This window comes from Aulonocara stuartgranti, assembly GCF_965226115.1.
Source record: "Aulonocara stuartgranti genome assembly, chromosome: 17".
Taxonomy (NCBI): domain Eukaryota; kingdom Metazoa; phylum Chordata; class Actinopteri; order Cichliformes; family Cichlidae; genus Aulonocara; species Aulonocara stuartgranti.
Window position 1 is genome coordinate 6,988,685 of NC_138953.1, and position 23,458 is coordinate 7,012,142.

Below are 23,458 nucleotides of genomic sequence, written 5' to 3' on the forward strand. Positions count from 1 at the left end.
ATGCGCACAGAACACAAAGAAATCAAAGAGGAGAGTTCGCAGAAGAGACTTTAAGGAGAAAGAGATTCATGCTGGTGCAAACCACAGGATCCCTCTGTGGAAGCAAACAATAGCTGCAAACCGATACTTTTAACTGTGATGAAGAGGCATGTGATGCACTCGCAGTGTGCAGATGCCCCCGCGACTTATGTGGTGAGACAATATCCATGGTTTGAAGGCAGCATGTTACAGCTAACAGCAACACTGTATTAATTATAATACATGAGGAGGCATTTGTAGAGTTTTGTTGACTGCCAAATTGGGGAGTCTGCACATCTTTGCGCCTCATCTTCAGCATGAGAATATATGAATGTCAAAGTTTCTGAAGGACAATGCCAGCATTATGGGAATAATCTGAAATGCATAATCTTGTAGTTTCCTAGTGAGGACACTTGGTACATACTCTCTCTGCTTTAGGCCCCTGCATACAAAAACTGGTCTAAAATGACCCCACTTTGTCTCCATTAAAACATAATGACTGTGACAGTAAAAAAGCCATTTTTCATTTGGACAAAGGCACCAACATTATATTAGAGATATTAGAGAAATTCAGAACATAAAGGGCAAACTGTACATGCAATCTATATTCTTCAAAAAAATATGCTGTGGGTGCATGTGTTTGTTTCAGGTTTAAAATCAATAATGCTGCAGGCCAGATGTTTATGCTGATGAAAATCAATACCCCTTTTTCCTACAGCTTTGATATCAGCTGGGAGGATGTATGCTACAAAGTGTGACAGCAGTCAATGTATGCGTAATTACTAAAAACATGTGAGGGCATTGCTGATCAAACAAGTGTGTGCTTTCTGAAGAGACAGACTTGGGCTTGATTTCCATCATGACTGTAAAGTAGATGACAAGAAATTTAGCAGTCAATTCCAAAAGCGTTAGGATGCTTTGAAGTGACGATGGGCAGAGGTTCAACAATCTGCAAAAAAAAGTGCATTTACAAATTGTGGAACGATTTCAGAATAATGTTCCTCAACATAAAATTTCAAAGACTTTGGGTGTCTTATCATTTACGCTTTATAATATAAAGGCTGAAAGTCAATATTGGATGCCTGTGATCTCTAGCACTGCGTTAACAACAGGCATGATTCTGTCATGGAAAGTGCATGGACTCAGTGCCATTCACAAATGCAGGTTAAAGCTCTATCAGACAAAGAAGATGCAAGCATGAGATGAAAGCATGCATAAATGCTGCCATCTTTGCTGAGTAACATCTGAATTAAAATGAACTATGGTAAAATGACTAAAGATGGCTAAAAGATGGACGCCGCACAATCTGGACTAAAGAGGAGAGGGACAGTCGGGCTTGTTATCAGCCCTACAGTTTTGGCAGATTACACATCTGGAAAGGAACCATGAATACAGGTATACATACAGGTTTTAGAGCAACATATGTTTCCATCAAGATGATGTCTTTTTCACGACACTATACTAAACTGCATCCTGTGTCTATTGCAACATCTGGATGCTCCACTGGCCTAAGTGTAGTCCAGACTTTCACCGACTGAAAACATTGGGAGCATTGCAAAAGAAAAACATCACAAGAAAGATTCAGGACTGTTGAGCAGCCAGAATCTTATATGAGACAAGATAGAGACAGTCATTTTCTTCCACCAGTCCAGCAGCTGCTCTCCTCAGTTCCCAGATGTTTACAGACAGTTGTTAAAAGAACAGCAGATGCTACACAGTGGAAACCACGGCCCTGCCCCAACTTTTTTGAGACATCAAAGTCAAAAAGAGACAATATTTTTCTTAGAATGGTGCATTTGATGTGTTCTATTATAAGTAAAATAACTGCATTCAGTTTATATTTATGTTTTACACAGTGTCCCCACTTTTATGGAATTGGGGTTACACGTTACATTATTCCCAACTGGAATACAACAGACTGACTGCACTGTAACATGAAAAGTGTGCCGCGTGTTTAACTATGTGCTTCTTCCTTCACCATTTCCACCACAAACTTACCCGCGGCGCACTGCTCCTCATCTGCCCCGTTCTCGCAGTCCCTCTCTCCGTCGCATCGCCATGACAATGAAACACATTTGCTGGCAGCCCCTCCGCAATCAAACTTCTCTGGAGGACAGGTCTGTCGGCCTGTGGTTGCAGGGCAAGGGTGAAAGACAGCAAAGGAGAAAAGGCGGAGGGTGGGGGATGGGAAGAAGAGGAATGAGTGGAAGAAAATTGGCGTAAAAAGGGGGGAGAGAATGAAGTCAGGGAGAGTAAGATGGGACAAGAAAGGGAAGGAGGCAAAAAGATGGAGAGAGAAAAGAGAGCCAGTCAATGAAGCAGTTTGATAACTTAGTTATCTTCTCTCTCAAATCGATCCCTCTTCAAAGGTCTGCAATTAAATTAGACACACAGCTACAGTGGAACAAAGGAGTGGGAACACTGTCACACAAGACACAGAGCTGGGGGAAAAACAATGTAGACAAACAAACAAACAAAGAAACAGAAGGAAGCCAAACAAGAAAAAAGTGCCCAAGTCTGTGTGTGAACAACTGTTTCAACCAGGGATCATTTTTCCATGAATATTTAGCCTTAAGAGCTAGATAACAATGTGCCAATATAAATGTTAAAAAGCCCAAGTCAAGACCCCACAGCTCATTTCCAAATTATTTATAAATGGAGCTACTCAACATCTTTCCAAAATGCGCCTAATTCACCTCTTAGCTTAAACTCGGACACATATCGCAACAAACTGCTGTGAAAAAGGACACTTTGTGTATAGAATACTATATTGGTTGTTTTTTTGAGTGTAAATCAGAGAAAGCAAAAGAAGTGGAAAGCTGCACATCGCAGACAGTGAAACACACTCCTTTACACACTGTGTGTGACTGAGAAAGTAGTCCCTCTAGATAAAAGCCTATTACAGTAGTCAAGGCCATTGTTCCTGCGTGTGTAACCCATGAGGTTGCTAGAGGGAGGAGGAGGGAAACACTCCGTTCTAATACATCAAATTTACACAGCCCACAGTCCCTGCAGCAAATCCCCGTGCCTTTTTCCGGCAACCCACTATACACCCTCACCCTGCCTCATTTTCCCCTCACCTCTCTCTTTAATGTCTCTCACTCCCACTCTAACGCCACAGAGACTCGAGCCCCAGATTACATTACAGCACTGTGTCAAACTCAACTCCATCAATTACACACATCTGACCACCAGCATGCTCGCTGGCAACAAGCCTATGTTTGTTGCAGCCGCAGATCAATAGTACCTATGGGATTCGCCCATTCCGGCTTCACTCTCCATTTTATTCTTCTCACATTCCTCCTCCTTGTTTTGATTTTTTTTAAACAACACTCTGATATTCAAACACTGCCCCTGGTGGTGGGACGTTGGGACTAGTTTAGCCAAGAGCGACTGCAAGAATCCTCTCCAGCTGTGCACTTTTGGTTGATGTGATCACCTTTGAAGTCATCCACTTGAATTTTCAGTCTTCTCTAAAACTGGGTTTAAGGTTAGACTTGGGCCCTGGTGCCGGGCTGGATCTTTTGGGTGACCACTTTCCTCTCACCTCCATCTTTCTTCCTCTCACTGAATATCGAGCTCTTGCGCGAGCATCTTTTCAAACCGTCATCCCCTAAATGAGGTTTCTCCTTCCCTTTAAAGAAATAAAAAGCCTCCTGCAAATCCGCTTTAAAAGACCCAACGAGTAAGCGCCATATCAGCGCAGTGTAGCTATTACTGCCAAAAGGGACTGAATGGTCTGCGTGTACAATAAGAGCGCGTGCGGGTGAGTGCACGTGCCCATGTTCTTGTGCCTTTGATGCAAAGAACGCAGCTCTTCTGGATGATGTGAAGGTGTGAATGTGATGTGGGTTATGTGGAGGTGTCTTAATATGTGAATTGTCTCAGCAATCTAAATGTGGGCCTCAGAGATCTGGTACTATACAGACAATAGTGTTCCTGGCCTCCACATTATCTGGCTTTTCTAAGAGAGTGTGTGTGTATATTAGTGTGTGTGTGTGTGGCAGTGTAATACTACTGTGGGAGACTTCGTCAGTTTCATACAAAGCCTAACATGGAAACATCACCTAAGGGCTTCAGTCCACCAAGTGTCTGACTGACAGTTGGGTTAAAAGGATGTAATTTGTCTGACTGACCATTTCTGGCCCCTGAGAGCCAGAATGGTCGACTCACGGATAAACTGCCAATCACGAGGCTGAATACAGATGAGCAAGGGGAAAAAAAAAAAAAAGAGCTAACACTGATTATGACAAAACGAATTAGAGGATTCTCACCCCAAGGGTAATCATTTTCCATAAATACAAAGAAGTACGATTCCTGCTGATGTACAATCAAACAGTAACCTATAACTATTAAAAAGTCAATTCTTCTGCTCTCTATTAGAATTTGATAGACCATAATAACAGTTTCATCCCCACCAATAGCTTCTACATAAGGTCTCTCTATTTGCTGCCTCAGTTACTGTGCAGCCCATTCCCAGACAAAATTGGGTTGTGCAAGCTAAGAAATCTGTTTTTACGCTGCATGCGGAAGCAACAGGAGTTTGTGTGGACCAAGCTGAAGCGGGTAGCACATGGAGCAATTGGCATGATCAACATCGGTCGCCGTGCCTGTACAGGCCAAAATAAGAAAAACAAAAACATGCCTGCTCTATCAAGTCTGCATCTCAGATTGCGTCAACTAAAGGACATGGAAACACGAGCGTGGAACAATCTGATCAGCATGTAATCAAAAGGAAAACAAACATCGTATCATGTATTTTTTAATCTAGGGTGTATTTTTGTTTTTTCCTTTGCCAGCCCAGATGGTGTTGATAATGAAGTCACAGTTAAAGTTGCTTTCCCCAGTCTTTCAAAAATTGGTGCTGAGAGCAAATTTGCCCTCTGTCTATCTCTCCTTGTTCCTTCTCTCACTAAATGCTGACAAGGTGGACAAAAGTGGTAAAGCAGGCACTAAAGAGAACTGCAGGACTTCCTGAGGGAGAGATACTGCAGACTCTGATCGTGTTACATGCAGAGTGCAATATCTGACTCCTGCTCCCACCTTCTCAGGAAAAAGATGTACACAAGTCCATAAAAGCATCCTAATGCAAATAAAGACGCACGTAACTCTAAACTACAAATGCAGTGTTTGTGGAGACCGCATGTACACCAAAACAGCTGTGAATCATCGCCTCAGCTGCCAGTCAAAGGCATGTAAGTGAATTCACCTTTGTACTGAATGAATATTTCAAGAGCTGTGAAACTGCTGTGGCACAGATATAAACACTTGGCCGTTAGCTCCCAGTTACCTTTGCTTATTGCCAAGGCTTAGAGCAAATAATAGGCGAGGCACTGATACTAGCCATGCTCCAGTGGAGCTGCTTGGTGATGAGCAGTAAGACACTGAGGGCTCAATACAGCAGCTCCCTGGTGGGTGTAGGCATTATCGAATAAGTGTAAAAACGGGTTGGGAAACAAGCATGTACTCTTAGTGAATATAACAGGATACATCAGTGTAAAGGAAACAAACAAGTGCAAATTGGCTGGATGACCAGGTCAGAGCCTTTCCCTCAATTTTCATTTCTGTGACACAAACAAAGCACGCGAGGCTCAACAGATTCAGCCTTGAGCCTCTCTATTCACACCGTAACCCCATTTATACATTTATTCACAGGCCGACTCCGGGTAAGGGGTAATTTTACTTTGAGAGCATGAGCCTGATTTCATTAATATGGCAGTGCTATTAGAGAATAGAGATGGACCGATCCGATATTACGTATCGGTATCGGTCCGATACTGACCTAAATGACTGGATCGGATATCGGAGAAAAATAAAAAATGTAATCCGATCCATTAAATATCACGAAAGCACCTCACAAAACTTGCAACACGCCGTAACTCACCTCAGAACGTTAGCAGTCGGAGCAGTATGCATCACGTGATAGAGCAGCTGTGGCATGCGGGACCTGTCGGTGGTCTGGATAGCATTTGGAGCTTCGCTAGCAACCCGGCATTTCATCTCCAACAAAGTTATCCCCGAGAGAAGTAAAGCAAGTGTGTAAGTCCATCTCTGAATGTTTGTAAAGCATTCCCATGTTAAGCGAGCGACTGCCTCTCGCTCTCCTGCTGCTACTTCAATCGTGAAACTGCTTAAATGATCAGCTGATCGGCTTTTCTGTCGCGAGTCCGTGTCTCTAGTTTGCTTTTGGCCCACTTTGCACCAGAAAGAGGAAACCATCGGCTGAACAACAGCAGCACGTTTAAGCTTGATCAGCTGTTGTTAGAATTTATTTATTATTACTTTCTACACCAGGATCTTTTTCTAAGTAGCTGACGCTGGTAACTGTGCAGGGGCGGATCTAGCAAAGTTTAGCCAGGGGGGCCGATTGTGCCCCCTCTTCCCTGTTCATGCCCTAAGACATACTTTTCTTTCTTATTCTCATTTAAAATGTCGAGCTTTTAATAAATAATTATCTGACACCCAAAGTTTTAATTTGATGCAAAATGAATAGAAGTCCATTACTGTATATAGTGACTATTAAGTCTAATATACCCTAGTAAGCTATAGTACTTTTTCCTTTGGGAAGGTACCATCTGTGCAGTCTGCAATTTTGTTGAAGAAAGATGTTGAATCTATTTAATATTTCTTGAAAAATAATTGATTTCTGTGCATTTTTTTTCACACTGCATCAAATTAAGGTTGATTACGTCGATTAAGCATCATGAGGTGGCGCGTGAGGGGTGGTTCCCTATTTTTTATTTATTTATTTTTGTTGTTGCTGGGAGTTGGAACCCTATTAGTTAGGTTGCTTAATATTTACGCTAAGTACTCTTTAAAATACCAGAATAGGGAGGATGGTGTAGGTTTAAGTTTATTAGATTGATCAGTATTGCTGAACTATGAAATATTTTTTTTGTATACAGGTATAACAGAATAGCTTTAGTGTAGTAGTTGTTTTAAACTTGAGTATGAACTTGCAGACTTGCAAAATGCAGCAAGATATTTTAAAAAAACAGTTTTGTTGATTAAAAAACACTATATCGGATTCATATCGGTATCGGCAGATATCCAAATTTATGATATCGGTATCGGACATAAAAAAGTGGTATCGTGCCATCTCTAGCAGGTACTATGAGAAAACACAGGAAATTATGATGAGGGAAAACCAATGTACCCAGTTAAATTCCTTAACAGTCTTGTGTGCGTAGAATAAGTTAAAAATTCACTGCTTAGTGTTAGCAATACAGCCTGTGAAGGGATGCAGTAGCGAAATGCTGCAAGCCAAACTAAATTTATGAGTGACCTCTGTGGCCTCCTGTGCAGATTGCATTAATAGAAGCTTGCGCTGCAGTGTGAAAGTGAACTAGGACGAGATAGCTGGCTCCAGGAGGAAAAAAAATATTTACACAGCAGCTCTAGCTTTGTGAATTTATTGGTAGGAAGCATATTATCACATGAGAAAATATTCAATGAATGTTTGACTTATTAGGATAGACTGGGATTTTGATGATTGGAAGAAATGCATTCAGTGTCAACTTTATTTTAACTACATAAATCCACTGTATATTTTAAGGGAAAAATGGCTTTAATCATTTTTAATGTGTTGGTTTAGTATTTTGTACATTCTGGATATGAAATAGGTTTTTGCTCATCCTGGGGTCAGAAAACTCATTTGGCACACAGAACACGATGCAGTCTTTTAATTCAAACACGTCCACAACCAGAAGTAGTACACACTTGTTATTCTCCTCACATGGCCCGTCTAAGTGTCTATTATGAGGAGGGTATAGGGGTGGACGGAGCAAGGAGCTGTATGCTAATGAACTTTTGATGAACTACCTTTTTAATTTCCCTTCACAAGGAGGGAGGGATTGGAGCATTGTGGCGCGGCACCACGTCCACTATACAGCTCCATGCTTAGCATCGAGGCGAGCCTCGTAGTTGATTGATGTAGAAGTCCCCAAGCCCCGTAGGCTAATGCTAAGATAATTATTTATTTCGAGTTGCGTGTGTGAGGCCAGGTAATAGAAGCAGTCCTTAAGTCACTGTCCATCACAATGAGACACAACGTCAAAACAAAAGCCACTTGGGAGAGTATGTGGTAATATGGCACATGATAAATGAGGAGGAACGGAGGCTTGTAGATGATTTACCCTGTATCGACACGAAGCATTGTACCTGCATGAATTTAAAATGCTTTAAGGTACACCGCAGACGGCACAGCATTGATTGATGAGGTACCCCGTTTTAATGTCTTTTTATGCAAAAAACACAGAAGAAACATGACATGTCTCACTACATTGGTGGCATATTATGAATGCCCAGATACTCTGCAATGCTTTGAATGTCAATTGAGTCAGCAAGCAAGCAGTACAAAGCAAAAAACAAAACAAAACTGTGTACCATATGAAAGGCATTAAGTTCTTTGTAGCCACTTGCTTTTTATTGTGTCACTTTATTTTTCCTGGTCTTTTTTAACTTTAGAGGACACAACATAGTTTGTAGTTCCTTCTGGTACCTATGTTCATCAGAGCTGTGAAAAAAGAGAAAATAAACATATTTCTTGCATGTGTTTGACAGATCATCAATTGAGTCCAGCAGGAGGGAGTCCATAACAGTTGATCGTCTGTGAAACTGAATCATTAAACTCAAGTTTCAGCCGTGAGGTGGCATCATAAATTGGCGACTGCCTGCTTGAGAACAGTAAACCTTTACTGCTTGGCTACTCTGTGTGGTATAAAATCTGGGCCGAAGCATGTCTTGAATCAATACACAGTGAGGTACTGCACCTTACTGGAAAGCTTGGTCTGTATATTTAAAGGTCATATTAAATTTTATCCATGTATTTTAAGACCATTAAGTACACGCCACACCACAAACACTTAAATGTCTCTGCCTAATGTCTTTATATTTATCTTCAAGTATACAAGACAAGAAATAAGGGCGAAAAGAAGGGAGGTGGGATGTAAGGTGGGAGAAAGCGGTCAGATATTGGTCACAACATTGGAGAACATCAATACAAGGACAAACTGGAATCGAGGCAATTAGAGGAAGCTACTAGAAAGAAAGAGAAAGGCATCAAGCTGGAATTGGATCGGAATGGGGCTTCTTGTGAGTGCAGGGCCAAATTTACACAGATAAGAAATAAATAAATAAATAAATCTTTGGCCACTCACTCATTTACGCTGGAAACATTTTTACAAGATAACACTCTACAAATTGATCGACCTGCACATTAAGACCCAATCACAAATGTAAAATTCCACTCCACGCTGCGTTTCAAGCCGAATTACATCTTAATGTAGAATCGAATTGGAGAAGCAGTCCATGACGCAGTATGGAATAATTACTTTTGTTTTAAAGCTGTAACCTTAGTGAGAGGAGAAGAGCGGCAGTCGACAAAGGACGGGAAGGCGAGACCTCGCAGATGATCAATGATTCATTCAAGACCTGGGATGTAGGGATCAGCCAATTATTCGGCGTGTAAGGACTTTTTAAATCTAATGGTTTGATCGTTTGTAGTGGGTCGTGTCATCGTGTGGACACTCATTAACCTCATTCCAAGCAGCAGTCTTTTTTGTCCTCCCTGAGGCGCCCAATGCTTTCATTAGTGGCGCGTAAGGTGCCTCCAAGGGGCAGACACTTTGAACTGCAGGTACCATTTATCTTTGTTTCGTAACCATTGACTAAAGCTTTCAGCTAGTACCTGCTCAGGTCTGAGCAGTGATATTTAATGTGGTTATTAGAGGCAAAACAATTAGTCAGTTCATTAACTGCATGATTGACAGGAAGATAGCTTATTGAAAAAAAAAGGTGGGGGAAAAGTGAGATATTCTTTGGCTGCACATCCCAAATGTGGTTTTCTGTCTCATATGTCACTTTTAACTAAATATTATTAGGTTTTGGACTTTTGTTTTGGACAAGATATTTGAATAAGTCAGCTTGAGCTCTGGGAAGTTGTGACAGCATTTTTTCACTATTTGTCTGGCATTTCATAGACTTTAGATCAATCTATGATGAAAAGGCTGGCAACCTGTCCATGGTGTGTCATGTGTCTATGGTAGGCTAGGCTCCAGCTCCCCCCCCCAACCCTGAAATGGAAAAGTATGGGTGGATGGATGAATCAGTGCATGCATTATATCCTTGCGGTCAGTTTTTTTTTTCTCCCCCCTTTCGCATCATACAGAAATTTAGTAAATATACAGAATTTGTCCTGCATATTTACTCACATTTGTGCAAATTTGACAGACAAGATCAGCAAAAGAATTGAAGGATTCAAATGACATGTAAATCTTACTTCAGGTTCAGTGACAGTTAGCTTTGTTCGTGGTGTTGAATTAGCCTACAAAGCACTGCATTACTCACAGAAGAAAATCATGCTTTATCGGGCACGAATAGCTCACATGGATTATTTTGTAGACAGATTAAGTGTGCCTAGGCATGTACAACAGGCAGAATTACTACATGTACGAGTTAAAAAGGGGTTGCATGTGCTCTAAATATATGGACTGTTACATATATTTGTTAATGCATGACTGAGTACATCTTTGGTTACCTTTATATATCTTTCCATGTATGTGTGAATGCTTGAGCATGAAGAACACTGCACATTGAGAACTGGAGCATAATATTTCATGGCAATGGGGAATTGTATTTGGCAAAAATGACAATGGAAAGACAACGGAGCTCGATTTAGAAATCAAACAAGAGCGTCACGTTAGAATTTTTACTAAGGTCATCTAATTTCACAATTTAACGTCCTTAACTAAGTGAGACCATAAACTGGAGATTTTAGCATAGGAGTACACAGGAATTGACCCGTATTTTGAAGCTTTACATGAGCGTATACGCCATTGCCATCTGGGTTACCAAAAAATAGATGCGATGGGGAGTAATGAGTATGACTATGTTTCATTCCATAATTATATAATCCCCTATTTTCAGACATAGTATGGTCAAGATTTACAAAATACTTATTTTTTTCTTTTTTGGCCCCAAATCAAAGACCGAGGCCATAAACAGCAGAAAAGTGCTTACAGAGTTCAAGAAATAAAGTTATTTTCCGGACGTCTCTTTGTAACGACAGCTATTGCCATTTTGTGGTCTTTGGATAGAAACCAAGTTAAAGGCACTTCAATATTGGCTTCATTTTTCTAACCTGTAAGCTACAACCATGTTTTATACAGTCTATGATTTCATGCAAGTTTCAAGCGGTATTCCGGGGTACTGCTAGTAGCTAGTAACAATTAAACGTTAAATGTTTGGATGGATCCAACATAACAGATGTCTCCTTTCACAAATTTTGTTTACCTATCAACTCAAGTTTGGTTGAGTTGGTTGACCCTTTGGTGCGGAATGTAAATGACGTAGAGTTTGGAAGCAGTGGGAAAAGCCAGCCCAGCTAAGTATGTATCGCCAACTCCACCGGCCATTGTCCTTCAGATGTGAAATCCAATTTAGGGAAAGGGCGTATGCAGTTAATATCAGATTACATTGTAAATGAAGGTTAGTGTTGATTAGTGCCTTTCATTGGAACGTTGATCTCCAATTATTGCAGCCCTGATGTAAGGAGTGGAGGGAGAATGTTGGAGAGAGAAAGATCAAAGTCAAGGGAAAGAAGAGGGGGGGAAAAAAACTGATCAGAGAGAGCAGGTGCAGAGAAAGGAGAAAGAAGCGGGATTCCAATAATACAGGAAAACAAGGGGGGCTGGGAGGTCATGCAGTGAGAACAACAAAACAAAACTGTGAACCTATGACAATAACAAAACAGTAGGGGTGCAACCATACTCGTATTGATATTTAACGTTCGATACAGTGCTTTCGGTTTGGTACGCATATGTATCAAACAATACAAAATTTTTAATTTATTTTATCAACTTTTCTTCTGACGATGCTGTCTGTGTTGAGCGCTCAGTGGATCTGAGTTCGACTACTCCGCCTAGGCTGCACTGTCGAGTGCAGAGCCACTGAGCGCAGCGCAAGCTAGCAAGACAGAAGCTAAGCTCGTTGCAACATGGCAACTGCCTCAACGCTACCAAACTGAGCCTCCCCCACCCTCATTCAGATCTGGCGTTTGGAACTATTTTGGTTTTCATGTGACGTATGACCCTGATGGTAAGCGCGTCATGGACAAAAGTAAAACAGTATGTCCGATGTGCCACGCAACGCTCAATTGATGGGAACTAGTGCGTTAACGCAGTTAGCTTGTTAACGTGTTGACGCCGTCCAGCCCCACGCACGGGGCGATCCGCGGTAACTCGTTAACGGAGATTTGCTGCATTATGGTGTTAAAGTCATTTTAACGAGAGTGGGAACACAACGAATATGACTGCACATTTACGCCGACATCATCCTAGTGCAAAGACAAGTGGAAGCAGACAAAAACAATCGTTGCACACCTATAAAACAGCCACAAGTCCAAAGTAAGATCTGAAAAGCCTATGGGGATAGATAACCAACAGCGGCCCCCGCCATCAGGATGCGAACCAGTGTCACTGCAGCTATATACAACCATGGCAACAAAGTTTCTCTAGATGTGAATTTTTGAGCTGTGTGTTTGAAAGCATGTAACAGTGAGTGACAACATGCCTAATAGAATTCAAAAGTCTTGCACTCAGTTCTGTGCAAACCTCTTAAATTCCCAGCCGAACTATTTAATTTTTTTCTGCAAATGAAAATGTGAATAAGGGCGGGTAGATTTCTCCTGCGGGTTTAGCTCACATGTATTTCTCGTAGGTGACGCTGAAAGTTTCCACTGAAAATTGCTCTCTCTCCCTCATGCTCCCTCTCTCTATTTTTCCCCTAACTCTATCCGGTGTGAAGGAGCAGGAGAACACGGTTGTTAAATGTGGAACCATTAGCACAGTCTAGACCTATGTGTCTGGCAGTGCCATGGGGGGAAGAAATACAGCGCAACACCAGCGCTTTCATAGGAAATTGCCACTTTCTTCCAACGGGGCCCTCTAAATTGTTGTTTAGTAGACGACGCATTGGGAATTAAAAATATTGCCAGTGGCTAGTGCCACATCTCTCAGCTGATGACAGAATGCAGGAAAGGGAGGTACACAAAAAGGAAGGCAAACGAGGGAAAAAAGGCAGTCAGGACTCTATTGAGGGATGCAGAGCGTCGCGCTGAACTTGATGGGGAAACTGAGCTCATTTCCTCCGAGGCACTTTATTGAAATGCAAGGGCAATGCACAAAAACAGATCTATAAAGAGAAACAAAGGCAGGTAAAATTACTTCTAAAGACTTCTCTGTGGAATTTTGAAAGAAAAATATTTCTGGCTCTGTGAAACTGCCTCTCGCACGCGCCCACACACACACACACACACACACGCACACGCACACACTCTAAATCTAGGCAATGGAAAACGGGTTCGGTCGAATTATAAATTTAACCAATTTTTGTGGTCTTAAAAACAAGAGAAATAAATAAATAATTTCCTGGATAATTAATTTGAGTCACAACGAGAAAATGGAACCCCACGGAGAATGTTTGAAAACGACAGCTCTGCGGGTATCATCCCCAAAGAACATCTGCATGAATCACACTTTATTACTGTAATTATCAAATGCAAAAAAAGGCAAGCTTTATATCCAGTCGCGCTTCTGCCATGTCGGCAAATTGTTATGTCCACACGCTCACGTTATACTGTTACCACACAGCTATTTAAGTCACAAAACACCAGTTAAGTTATGCTGTATCAGCTTTAAGATTACTTGTGTTATGCATGCTTTGGTCATGGAGACGGCAGCTTCTCTTTATTTGCTGTTCTTCTTCTAGCTCCTATCACAAATTTTTCCACTGTAGACATTTTTGACAAATCAAAATTAGATGCATTTAAATATCTATATGAAACTCATCTTTAAAAAAAAAAAAAATCACTATTATCACTTCCTACATGCAAACCTATCATGAACTCCTCTGTATACCAAAGTATTCAAGAGTCAAATGTGAGGCCACCTCCCTGAAATCCTAAAGACTGGCCACAAATTGGGTCATGCAACAGCACAATAATCTCAAACACAGCAGCCAATCTATAACAGAATGGCTGAAAAAAGAAAACAATCAAGGTGTTGCAATGGTCCGAAGTCCAAACCTCAACCCAGCTGGAATGCTGTGGAAAGATCTCAGAGCTCTGCGTAAACGAATTCCCGCAAACCTCAATGAATTAAGCAACGCTTTAAAGAACGTGAACAATGTAAAGACTGATTCTAAATGTAAAATCAGGTGGTTCTAGAAGCTACTGAATCAATGGGTGTGCTTGATTTCTCACAGAACTGCATAGAGTCCCTCTTTCATAAACCCCGCCCCATGGAATAAGTCAGCTTAAAGCCCTTTTCCACTAGTACCTACCTAGATTGGCTTGACGTGACTCGACTCGGATCACCTAATGTGTGTGGGGTCATTATAGCAACATGGTTGAACGTCCTGTGACGTCATTGGTATGCAACATATATACATCACAACAAAGGAGGACGTCGAGGCGATGGTATACCAGCTGCTCGGCAACGAAGAACATGGCTGGATAAAAACAGCACCGTGTGTCCCGAGTCTGACCAAAAGCCACAGACCAAGTTAAAAAAAAAAAAAAAATGGCGGTTTTCATTTTTCGTGAAGGAGCTCTCCTCCGATTGCTTGGAACCACGGCCAAGTAGGTACCTAGTACCAGGTACTACAACCTAATGGAAAACCCTAAAAGCGTTGTCATACCGTCCCGAGCAGACCTGAGTAGGTACCAGTGGAAAAACGCTATTACTGTATAGACATGACATGGGGAGTGCTCAATTTTGTAAGCTCATCCTTGGGTTATGCATATATCCTCCTGAGAAGCAGCCGATTCAATGATATCCTCTTTAAGTGATATTTGTTTTTTGTCTATATCTTGTGACTTATTTGAGCTACCCTACTAAGTCCTGACGAACTAAATAAAGGACATCCTGGGCTTTCCACTGATATCTCATGTGTTTGGATAGCCTTTCTACAAAAAAAAGATTCTTTTTTGCTTGGTTCTTTGGAGGATGAATCTCATTTTTACTGATAAATGTGTTATTCAGACCTGAAGTGTGGTACAATAGAGTCACAAAACTCATGTTAGTCTTCTGTGGTTACATAATGGTGGGTTGTAGATTCAATCACAATAAACACAGCGATAGGCAAAAAGAAAGTGGTGAACTTTGGTGGCATTTAATTTTTTGCATGTTGCAGTCTGTGAATGACATTGAGCTCATAGCAACTAAAAGAACATGCAGCAAGACACTAGACTTCATCGTCTCTGAAGTAGCTAGGTGACCTAACATTCACTCATATATTTCCAGTGTTCATAACCATATAACAGCTTTTGATTTTCTTTTGCACAGTTCTTAAATTTGCATGTTGTTAGTGTGTCCTTTAATGACAGGTCACTTGCTTTCTCCCAGACTGAAAGAACAAGGAAGGCAGACAGGTAGAGAGAGTTGGATAAAAGAGAGGGAGAGGCCACCTGGGAAATTATGGCAGGTGCTGCCGCCGCCTCAAGCATGAAAGTGAAGCTGTCCGACAGTGCAACTGACTGGATCCTTCCCTTCCACGTTCCAAAATAATTAACTCACACAACCGCCTGCCTCCTCGCTATAATACGCTAACCTGCCTATTGTCTCAGCACACAGAGACAAGGCAAAGCCTACCTCATGACACAGAAGGAGGTGAAACTGATGACAGAGAGGACAGAGACGATGACCGAATAGGAGAAGCTGGCAATTAGGGCAATGCTGTATAGTTAAACATTAGATGACACTTATTGTATTTTCACCTGAGACATTGTGAGTGTCAGTTTTGAATTCAAAATTCTCAATGTCTTCATCTTGACTTAATATCACTGAGATATTATGATCAGCTCTTCATCGTGACCGATAAAGACTCTAAACTTCCTCTTTAATATAAAAGCATTGCAACTTTAGCCAACTAAATATCTATTAGAGTAAGAAAAATAGCACCCGTCCTCCATCTGCCTTGCCCGACAATTTCAATATTTTTTTGCTAAAGTTGTTTCCTCAGACGTGCCATAATTACCAGGTCAAAAAAAAAAAAAAAAAAAAAGAATCTGAAGAGTGGCGACTGGATATAAGCGCTATAAATCATCGCTACTAGAAATTGGGAAAGACGTCCTGCTGTGATGAGAGACTCTGCTTTGACAGTTTGTGTCTTTAGATGTATGAGTTTCATCAGATGGAATGAAATCATGGCACTTTTAAAGCCCGGTGGGGTTGGGTAAGTTGATAAAAAAATGATCTAATGAGATTATAAATATAAAAAAAGGACTAAACAGAGACACAGTTTTCAAAGTGTGACCCTATATTCATGGCCTTTAATGACACATTGGAACTCAATATTGTAATCTTGTAGTATTAAAAGAAGAATTTTAGGGAAAATATCCCGAGTTCAAGGCCCTGGAATGGAGTTGTATTTGAAGCAAAGAAACAAATGCTGCCAAATCCTTTATAGTTTCTTCTGAGTAAATTAAGGAATAATTGCTTTCTTATCATATCAAAGAGCTAAAGGGAATAATAAGACTGTTGCTTTCTCGGTTTTATCCCGCTGTGTTTATCCTATCCTATCATGAATGATGATTTGAGATGACTCGACTTATAAAGTTATCACAATTCTCGTTTCTGTTTGTCTAATTTTCTCTCATTATGCTTCACAATAAGAGGCTTTTCAGAACACTCTTTATCATCATGCCTCCGAGTGTGAAAAATGCCTGAGTAGACTTAGACTACTTCTACTGATAATAAGTCTTTTGTACTATGAATATAAAATATCCTCCACAACTTCCAAAACACACAAAGCCTAAGCACTCTTGAACAGTTTTTTGCTTTTTATACAAAGTTTTCAAGCATCACTTGGACTGACGGGGCCACTGGAAAGGTTAGACGTTGCTCCATATGCAGTTAAATAAGGGGTGCAGAGTGTCTCGTGTTTGGTAACTTATCTACATGGGGACACTTAAACGGTGAGGAGTCCTCACTTTCATCCCAGAACTATAGATATGCACCAGCAGAGACAGAATGCACATACAGATGGAGTTTTAAATAATACTTGAGAGACACTACACAGCTCCTTTAATCAGCCCTGATTGTCAAACTGCAGGATCTTGTTGATGCCACTCAGTAAATGGATGCTGTAATGTCTAGACCCCAGAAATTCAGGGCTTTGATGTCTAGTAAATGGACTGGGTTCCCAGTAGCATGGAACATTATGAAAATTTAAAAGAGAGGTCATCTGTCTGGTCATTTTCACATGACTGTAGTGCATAATGAGTCTATTTTTCTAAACTGGTAACTGCAGTTGATGCAGGAACCCTAACATGGTGCCAAAATGCAATAAAGATGCTTAAGGTATTTATCTAGTATTTCAAGGCTAATTACCTCAAGAGTTTTTCTGTTATACTTACATCAGACTCATAATAATAATATTAATAATAATAATTGAGTAAAACAACTTAAAATAAAACTATTAAAACAGAAAATCATTACTTTTATTTTATTGCCTTCATGTGTTATTCTACATCTGTTCTGCTTGATTTCTTCCTCACCACCAGCTGGTTGCAGCAGGTGACTGTCCTTCCCTGAGCCTGTTTCTGCAGGAGGTTCCATCCTGTTAAAAGGGAGTTTTTCCTTCTTTTAGTTTGTGCCTTGTGAGCAAAATATAATATGAACATATTTAAGAAATTAAATTAAAAACACTTTTTACTAAACTTTATGTTTCAGTATGTAGGATGATCATCGAGAATCATGTAAATCAACTGGTATTGGTACTACTTGATTTCTGGTATTGTGACCTCCTTCATTTCTTGTGTGGACTACAAAGTGCAGCAACGTTTGCAGCAAAAATGCATGTAAAACTAATTTATATTTAGAAATGTATTTAAACATGGTTCTTAAACACTGAAGTATTTAGCTTAGTTTGTTACACCAATTTGCATAACTAATTATTAAAAAGGTGTTTTTGTTAAAGTGCCACTTTGATTAAACTTTTCAAGCGCTTTAAGTGGAAAGCAACTGATTCAAATATATATGTTGTAGTTTGATGTTTGATGTTACTTTAAATAAATGTTGCTGTTGAGCAATGTGAATTTATGATACTTCAATCACAATTTATGATGCAGCTATTAAACAAAAATGTGTGCACGGTAATAAATGGTTAGCACGGTCTCTGTTTGAATTTGCTTGGACCTGGCGTGTCCTCCGTATGCCTGTGTAGGTTTTCTCTGGTTTCTCTGGAGAAAACGTTCAGTGCAGAACACTGTGCACACTCTTTCATGCATCAACCAGCACTCGTCTGATTGAACATTTTCTCCAGAATCCCCTCCAGGTCCAGGTTCATTTTCAGACGTATAATTACAGACAGCTACAGAGAGGCCTGCCTGTCTCTGTGTGTGTGTGTGTGTGTGTGTGTGTGTGTGTGTGTGTGTGTGTGTGTGTGTGCGTGTGTGGAGAGAGAGTGTGAGAGTGTGCGTGTGTGGTTTCAGAGGCGTCCATAGTTAATCAGCAGGCGACCTGAAGTCTCGGGGATCAGCTCATCGATTCCCTCCTGGGGCAATCAATTCTATCAAAGGCATTACTTAAACTGAACTCAGATCAGAAAGTGGGAGACAAACTGCCCAGAAGAAATCACAAGGACAAAGTAAAGAATGTGACACAAGGCGGTAGAAGGCTGTAAGAAAGGGGGGTATATTCAGTCTATACTTTAGGACAAAGACAAGTGTTCTGAGTGAGAGACAGAAAAAAAAGGAAGATCTTAGTGAAGGAAGATCTTGTTTCTATAGACTGTATCACTCAATTAATGGTAGATCTTTTCGAGATTTTTTTAATTGTCATATTAAATGCTTTTCTCCAAGACTATCTTCAAAACAGTACGTGAAGTAGATTCATGTATGAAATAGAGTAGGGCGATATGACCAAAAATATTTATCACGATATACATTTGAAAATTTGCGATAACGATATAACTGACGATATAATTGACACTAGACAAAATACTTTACAACTCCACAACTTTATTGGTGCAAAAAAAACCCAAAACAGCTGCTTGTTTAAATGAAAATACGTTGATGTTTTTTATGTGCATTAAAGTTATATAAAAATTTAACAGTGCAAATGCAAATTCCTTGCTGACAGTTTAACCAAAAAGCATTTCCAGTGGGAATTGGCCGACATATCCTCAGCATAACCATGTATAATATCCACAAAACTTAAAAAGAGGTTATACACACACAATACGGTAATATTATGTTGAAGCACAGTACGCATCACTCCGCGAGGCTCTTGCCTACAACAGCCGTGATGCTCCAACAATCCATCAAGCGGTGCGGCTTTGTAGCTTAACAAAGTCGTACTAAAACATTTGACAGATTTTCCAGCGCCATGTACGACATAAAATCGTTTCCAGGTCAGTAAACGCAACCAGAATTCATACATAAGGCACACGGGATTATAAGGGGCACTGGCGATTTTCAGAAAAATCAAAGGATTGATTTTAAGTGTGCCGTATTTTCCAAAAAACACAGTAATAACGACGGCCTGCTAGCATGTGCTACCAAAAATAGTGCTTTGTTGTGTATCTAACGGAAGAAAGCTAAACCAGTTCCACACCACTGAAGTTGCAGCATTTTTACAAACCAATTCTGGTTCATCCGTTTTATTTAATGATCTGCTTTCGCCGCCATGCGTATGAAAACAAAGGCACTGCGCATGCGCGTTTTACCCATATTCTATCGCGATATTTCCTTTTTCTATCGTTGCCCAACATTAAACCGGTATTACCGTGAACGGTATGATATGGCCCAGCCCTAGTATGAAATATGGTTGCTTGTGTAGTCAAGCACTAAAAGAAAACTAGATTAGTCAGAAACACACATTAACGTTTCCAGAAAAATGTTAATACTATTCTGATGTTTGCAAGAAAGCGTATACAGCAAACTTAGACGTTCTATTACTTGCACATAAACTCATCTGGACACACACAGCCATGAGGATCAATGGCTGGGAAAGTTACAGAAGCTCTGACAGTGTCTGACCTTGATTGGATGTAATGAGACTTAACCACAAGTCCACTAATCTGATGAAATGACCTACCGATTCACCTCGTGATGAATACTAAATAAGAGCATCGACGCTAGTTTTATTCACATGCTTATGCCAGTGCGTGCACTTGGATCACTCATAGGCACGTGCATGAATGCACGCACCCACACACATGTCCTTGGCCTATCCCAATCATACTTATTACTTTAAGGATCTTCAAAGAGTCCTTTGATCACCTCTTTGAAAATCATCTTTTAAAAAAAAACTGCAAATAGGTGTTAGCCTTTTTGAAAAAGAAGGAAGTGGGAAGTCAAGGCACCACTAGCTAAGATGAATTTCTGTAAAATGCCAGTGATCGCTACTAATAAACAGATAATTCATCTACGTCAAAACTGAAAGCCATCATGCTTTCATGTTGACTACACCCCTTATGCTCTTTTCTTCCAAAACTATCTTAGAGCACGCTTACTATAATAATTTGATACAAATATTTCTCAAGTTTATTTTTTCCCCCACAGATTTATTGAAAGTTACTGACAACTCCAAGACTCAATCTTTGAGGACTCCTGGTCTGTGTTATAAACAACAAATTTCCCACACGTGGGACTAATAAAGGTTATCTTATCTTAAACAGCTTGAACATGTAGTTAACAAACAAGAAAAAGAAAAGTATTCATAAAGTTTAAAGCTATATATAGTAAAAGCCTCTTATATCAAAGAAGTACTTTAACGTCTACCAATTTTACCACAGGCCATTAGCCTCCCATCCAAAAACAAAAAGTAAAGTCTTTAAACACTTGAGCTTCAGTGAGCTTCTGTTTCCACCACACTAACACATACACTATGTAAAGTACTGTGGCTTGTTGGAGGTTGCTGAAGTAACTCTCTTTTTAGGTGTGAAATTGAAGCACACTGTGTTGTTCTCAGACATGCCCGGATTAGTGTTGTTGTTCCGGACAATATGATTTGGCACAAGCATTCCCACTACTATCTTGACGACATCTAGCTTTAGATATACTGAGCCCAGCCCCAGTACTCATGAAGCTCCCTAAGTTTTGGAATCAATGTTTTCAGACATTTACTCTCAGGATTTTTCCTACCATGCTTTTCCCTTCTAGTCAAATTTCCATTGATATGTTTCAATACAGCACTTTGTGAACAACCAGCCTTTCTGGAATTAACTTCTATGCTTTACCCCACACGTCATTTGAACAAGTTTCAAGTTAACAGTCTTGTCCATGATTGAGGTCACATGTACTGAACTAAACTGAGTGATACTCTGTATTTACGTTGTATGAATAGCTGTTTATGCAAACCCAAATTAGATCATTTGAGACACTTGATTACTGATTTTCAGGAATCTGTTATTTTGGCTATATTGATATATATGATGAATATGATGAATGGAGAACTGATGATAGTTTACATTTTTTAATTCAAAGAAACGTATTACTTTTTTAAAAATTGACAATATTCAAACTTTTGAGATGTACTAATTTGTGCAGAGGAACATTTCTCATTATGTTTATTATTATGTGTATTATAAGCATGTTTTGCAACATTATGGCATCACTAATTTGAAGTGAGAAACAAAAATGTTGACATGGACAGCTTATGGTTAACAGTTAAAAAACCTTTGAAATAATATAACATGTATTAAGGAGAGAAGTACAGAATAATGTATTTCATTGTTTATGAGCTGCTGCATTTCCAGAACAGACTCAAATTCAACTGCAGTCATTTTAATAATTACAGGAACACTAATAAAACCTTACATTACATTTGTCTGTGTAAAATATAACTACATTAGCTGCAATGCACCGTAACTATCAAACAGCTTTACAGTTTCCATTAGGGTTAAAGTGATAATATGTGAACTTGGACAAGATGGGAAAAAAAAGTTTCTAAAATGCACTGCGTGACTGAATATGTAATTTAGAGAAATTTTCTCTCGTGTGTTACACCCCGGCCTAGGCAACCGGTGTGCAACGCAGGGAAAAATAAAAATAAGGCAAAACACACGAGAAAAAAAAAAAAACTAATACGGGCTTCCACAAAAATAATCCCAAAACGAAAGTATCGACAACTATTTCTTCAGAGCAAAATACGATATTTATTTACATCAAAACACAAAACGTCAAACTATTTACAACGGGGGGAAGATCGCGACCATGACATACAGAAACACAGGGCTTAAATACATAGAAGGAGCAATTAGGGAATGGACCACAGGAGGGAAACACAGCTAGGGCAAATTAGACCTGACGAGACAAGGAAACGTAAACTGAACACTAAGATAACACAGACTTTCAAAGTAAAACAGGAAACACATAACAGTCACGCCAAAACAAAACGCCTAAAACAATACACTGCCAACGCCGAACCGTAACATACGCCCCCACCCAAAAAAACAAACATTTAAAACATACAACCCCAACGAAAAATGTTTGTTCCATGTCCAGCCCATACGGCACCGGCCGCCGTCCCGCAGGCGACGCTGACGGCTGGACGGGTCCTCCAGTGGAAACGGAAAACTGGAGCGGGCCCTCGGATCCTCCAGCGAAGACAGACGAAAGGCTGGAGCGGTCCCACGGGTCCTCCAGCGAAGACAGACGCGCAGCCCACCAGCTGCAAACACGGACGCGCAGCCCACCAGCTGCAAACACGGACGCGCAGCCCACCAGCTGCAAACACGGACGCGCAGCCCACCAGCTGCAAACACGGACGCGCAGCCCACCAGCTGCAGAAGGCTGGAGCGGTTCCCCGGACCCTCCAGCGAAGGCGGATGAAGGCTGGAGCAGCCCCTCGGACCCTCCAGCAGACGACGAAGGCTGGGGCGGTCCCTCGGACCCTCCAGCGAAGGCGGATGAAGGCTGGACCGGCCCTCGGACCCTCCAGCGAAGACAGACGGCTGAAGCGGTCCCTCCCTCGGACCCTCCAGCGACGGCGGACGGCTGAAGCGGTCCTCGGACCCCCAGCGATTGGACGAGCCCCCATATGTTACACCCCGGCCTAGGCAACCGGTGTGCAACGCAGGGAAAAATAAAAATAAGGCAAAACACACGAGAAAAAACTAATACGGGCTTCCACAAAAATAATCCCAAAACGAAAGTATCGACAACTATTTCTTCAAAGCAAAATACGATATTTATTTACATCAAAACACAAAACGTCAAACTATTTACAACGGGGGGAAGATCGCGACCATGACATACAGAAACACAGGGCTTAAATACATAGAAGGAGCAATTAGGGAATGGACCACAGGAGGGAAACACAGCTGGGGCAAATTAGACCTGACGAGACAAGGAAACGTAAACTGAACACTAAGATAACACAGACTTTCAAAGTAAAACAGGAAACACATAACAGTCACGCCAAAACAAAACGCC

General features: G+C 40.7%; 1 protein-coding gene across 5 annotated transcripts in view; it reads right to left on the minus strand.

Moving 5' to 3' along the window:
* Positions 1 to 23,458, minus strand: part of lrp8 (low density lipoprotein receptor-related protein 8, apolipoprotein e receptor) — a 183,509-nt gene that overhangs the window by 68,890 nt on the left and 91,161 nt on the right. For all 5 annotated transcript variants that reach the window (XM_082511669.1, XM_082511667.1, XM_082511668.1 and 2 more), the window contains exon 4: positions 2,017 to 2,145. In XM_082511669.1, the coding sequence (XP_082367795.1) occupies positions 2,017 to 2,145 (129 nt within the window). The remainder of the gene's footprint in view (positions 1 to 2,016; positions 2,146 to 23,458) is intronic.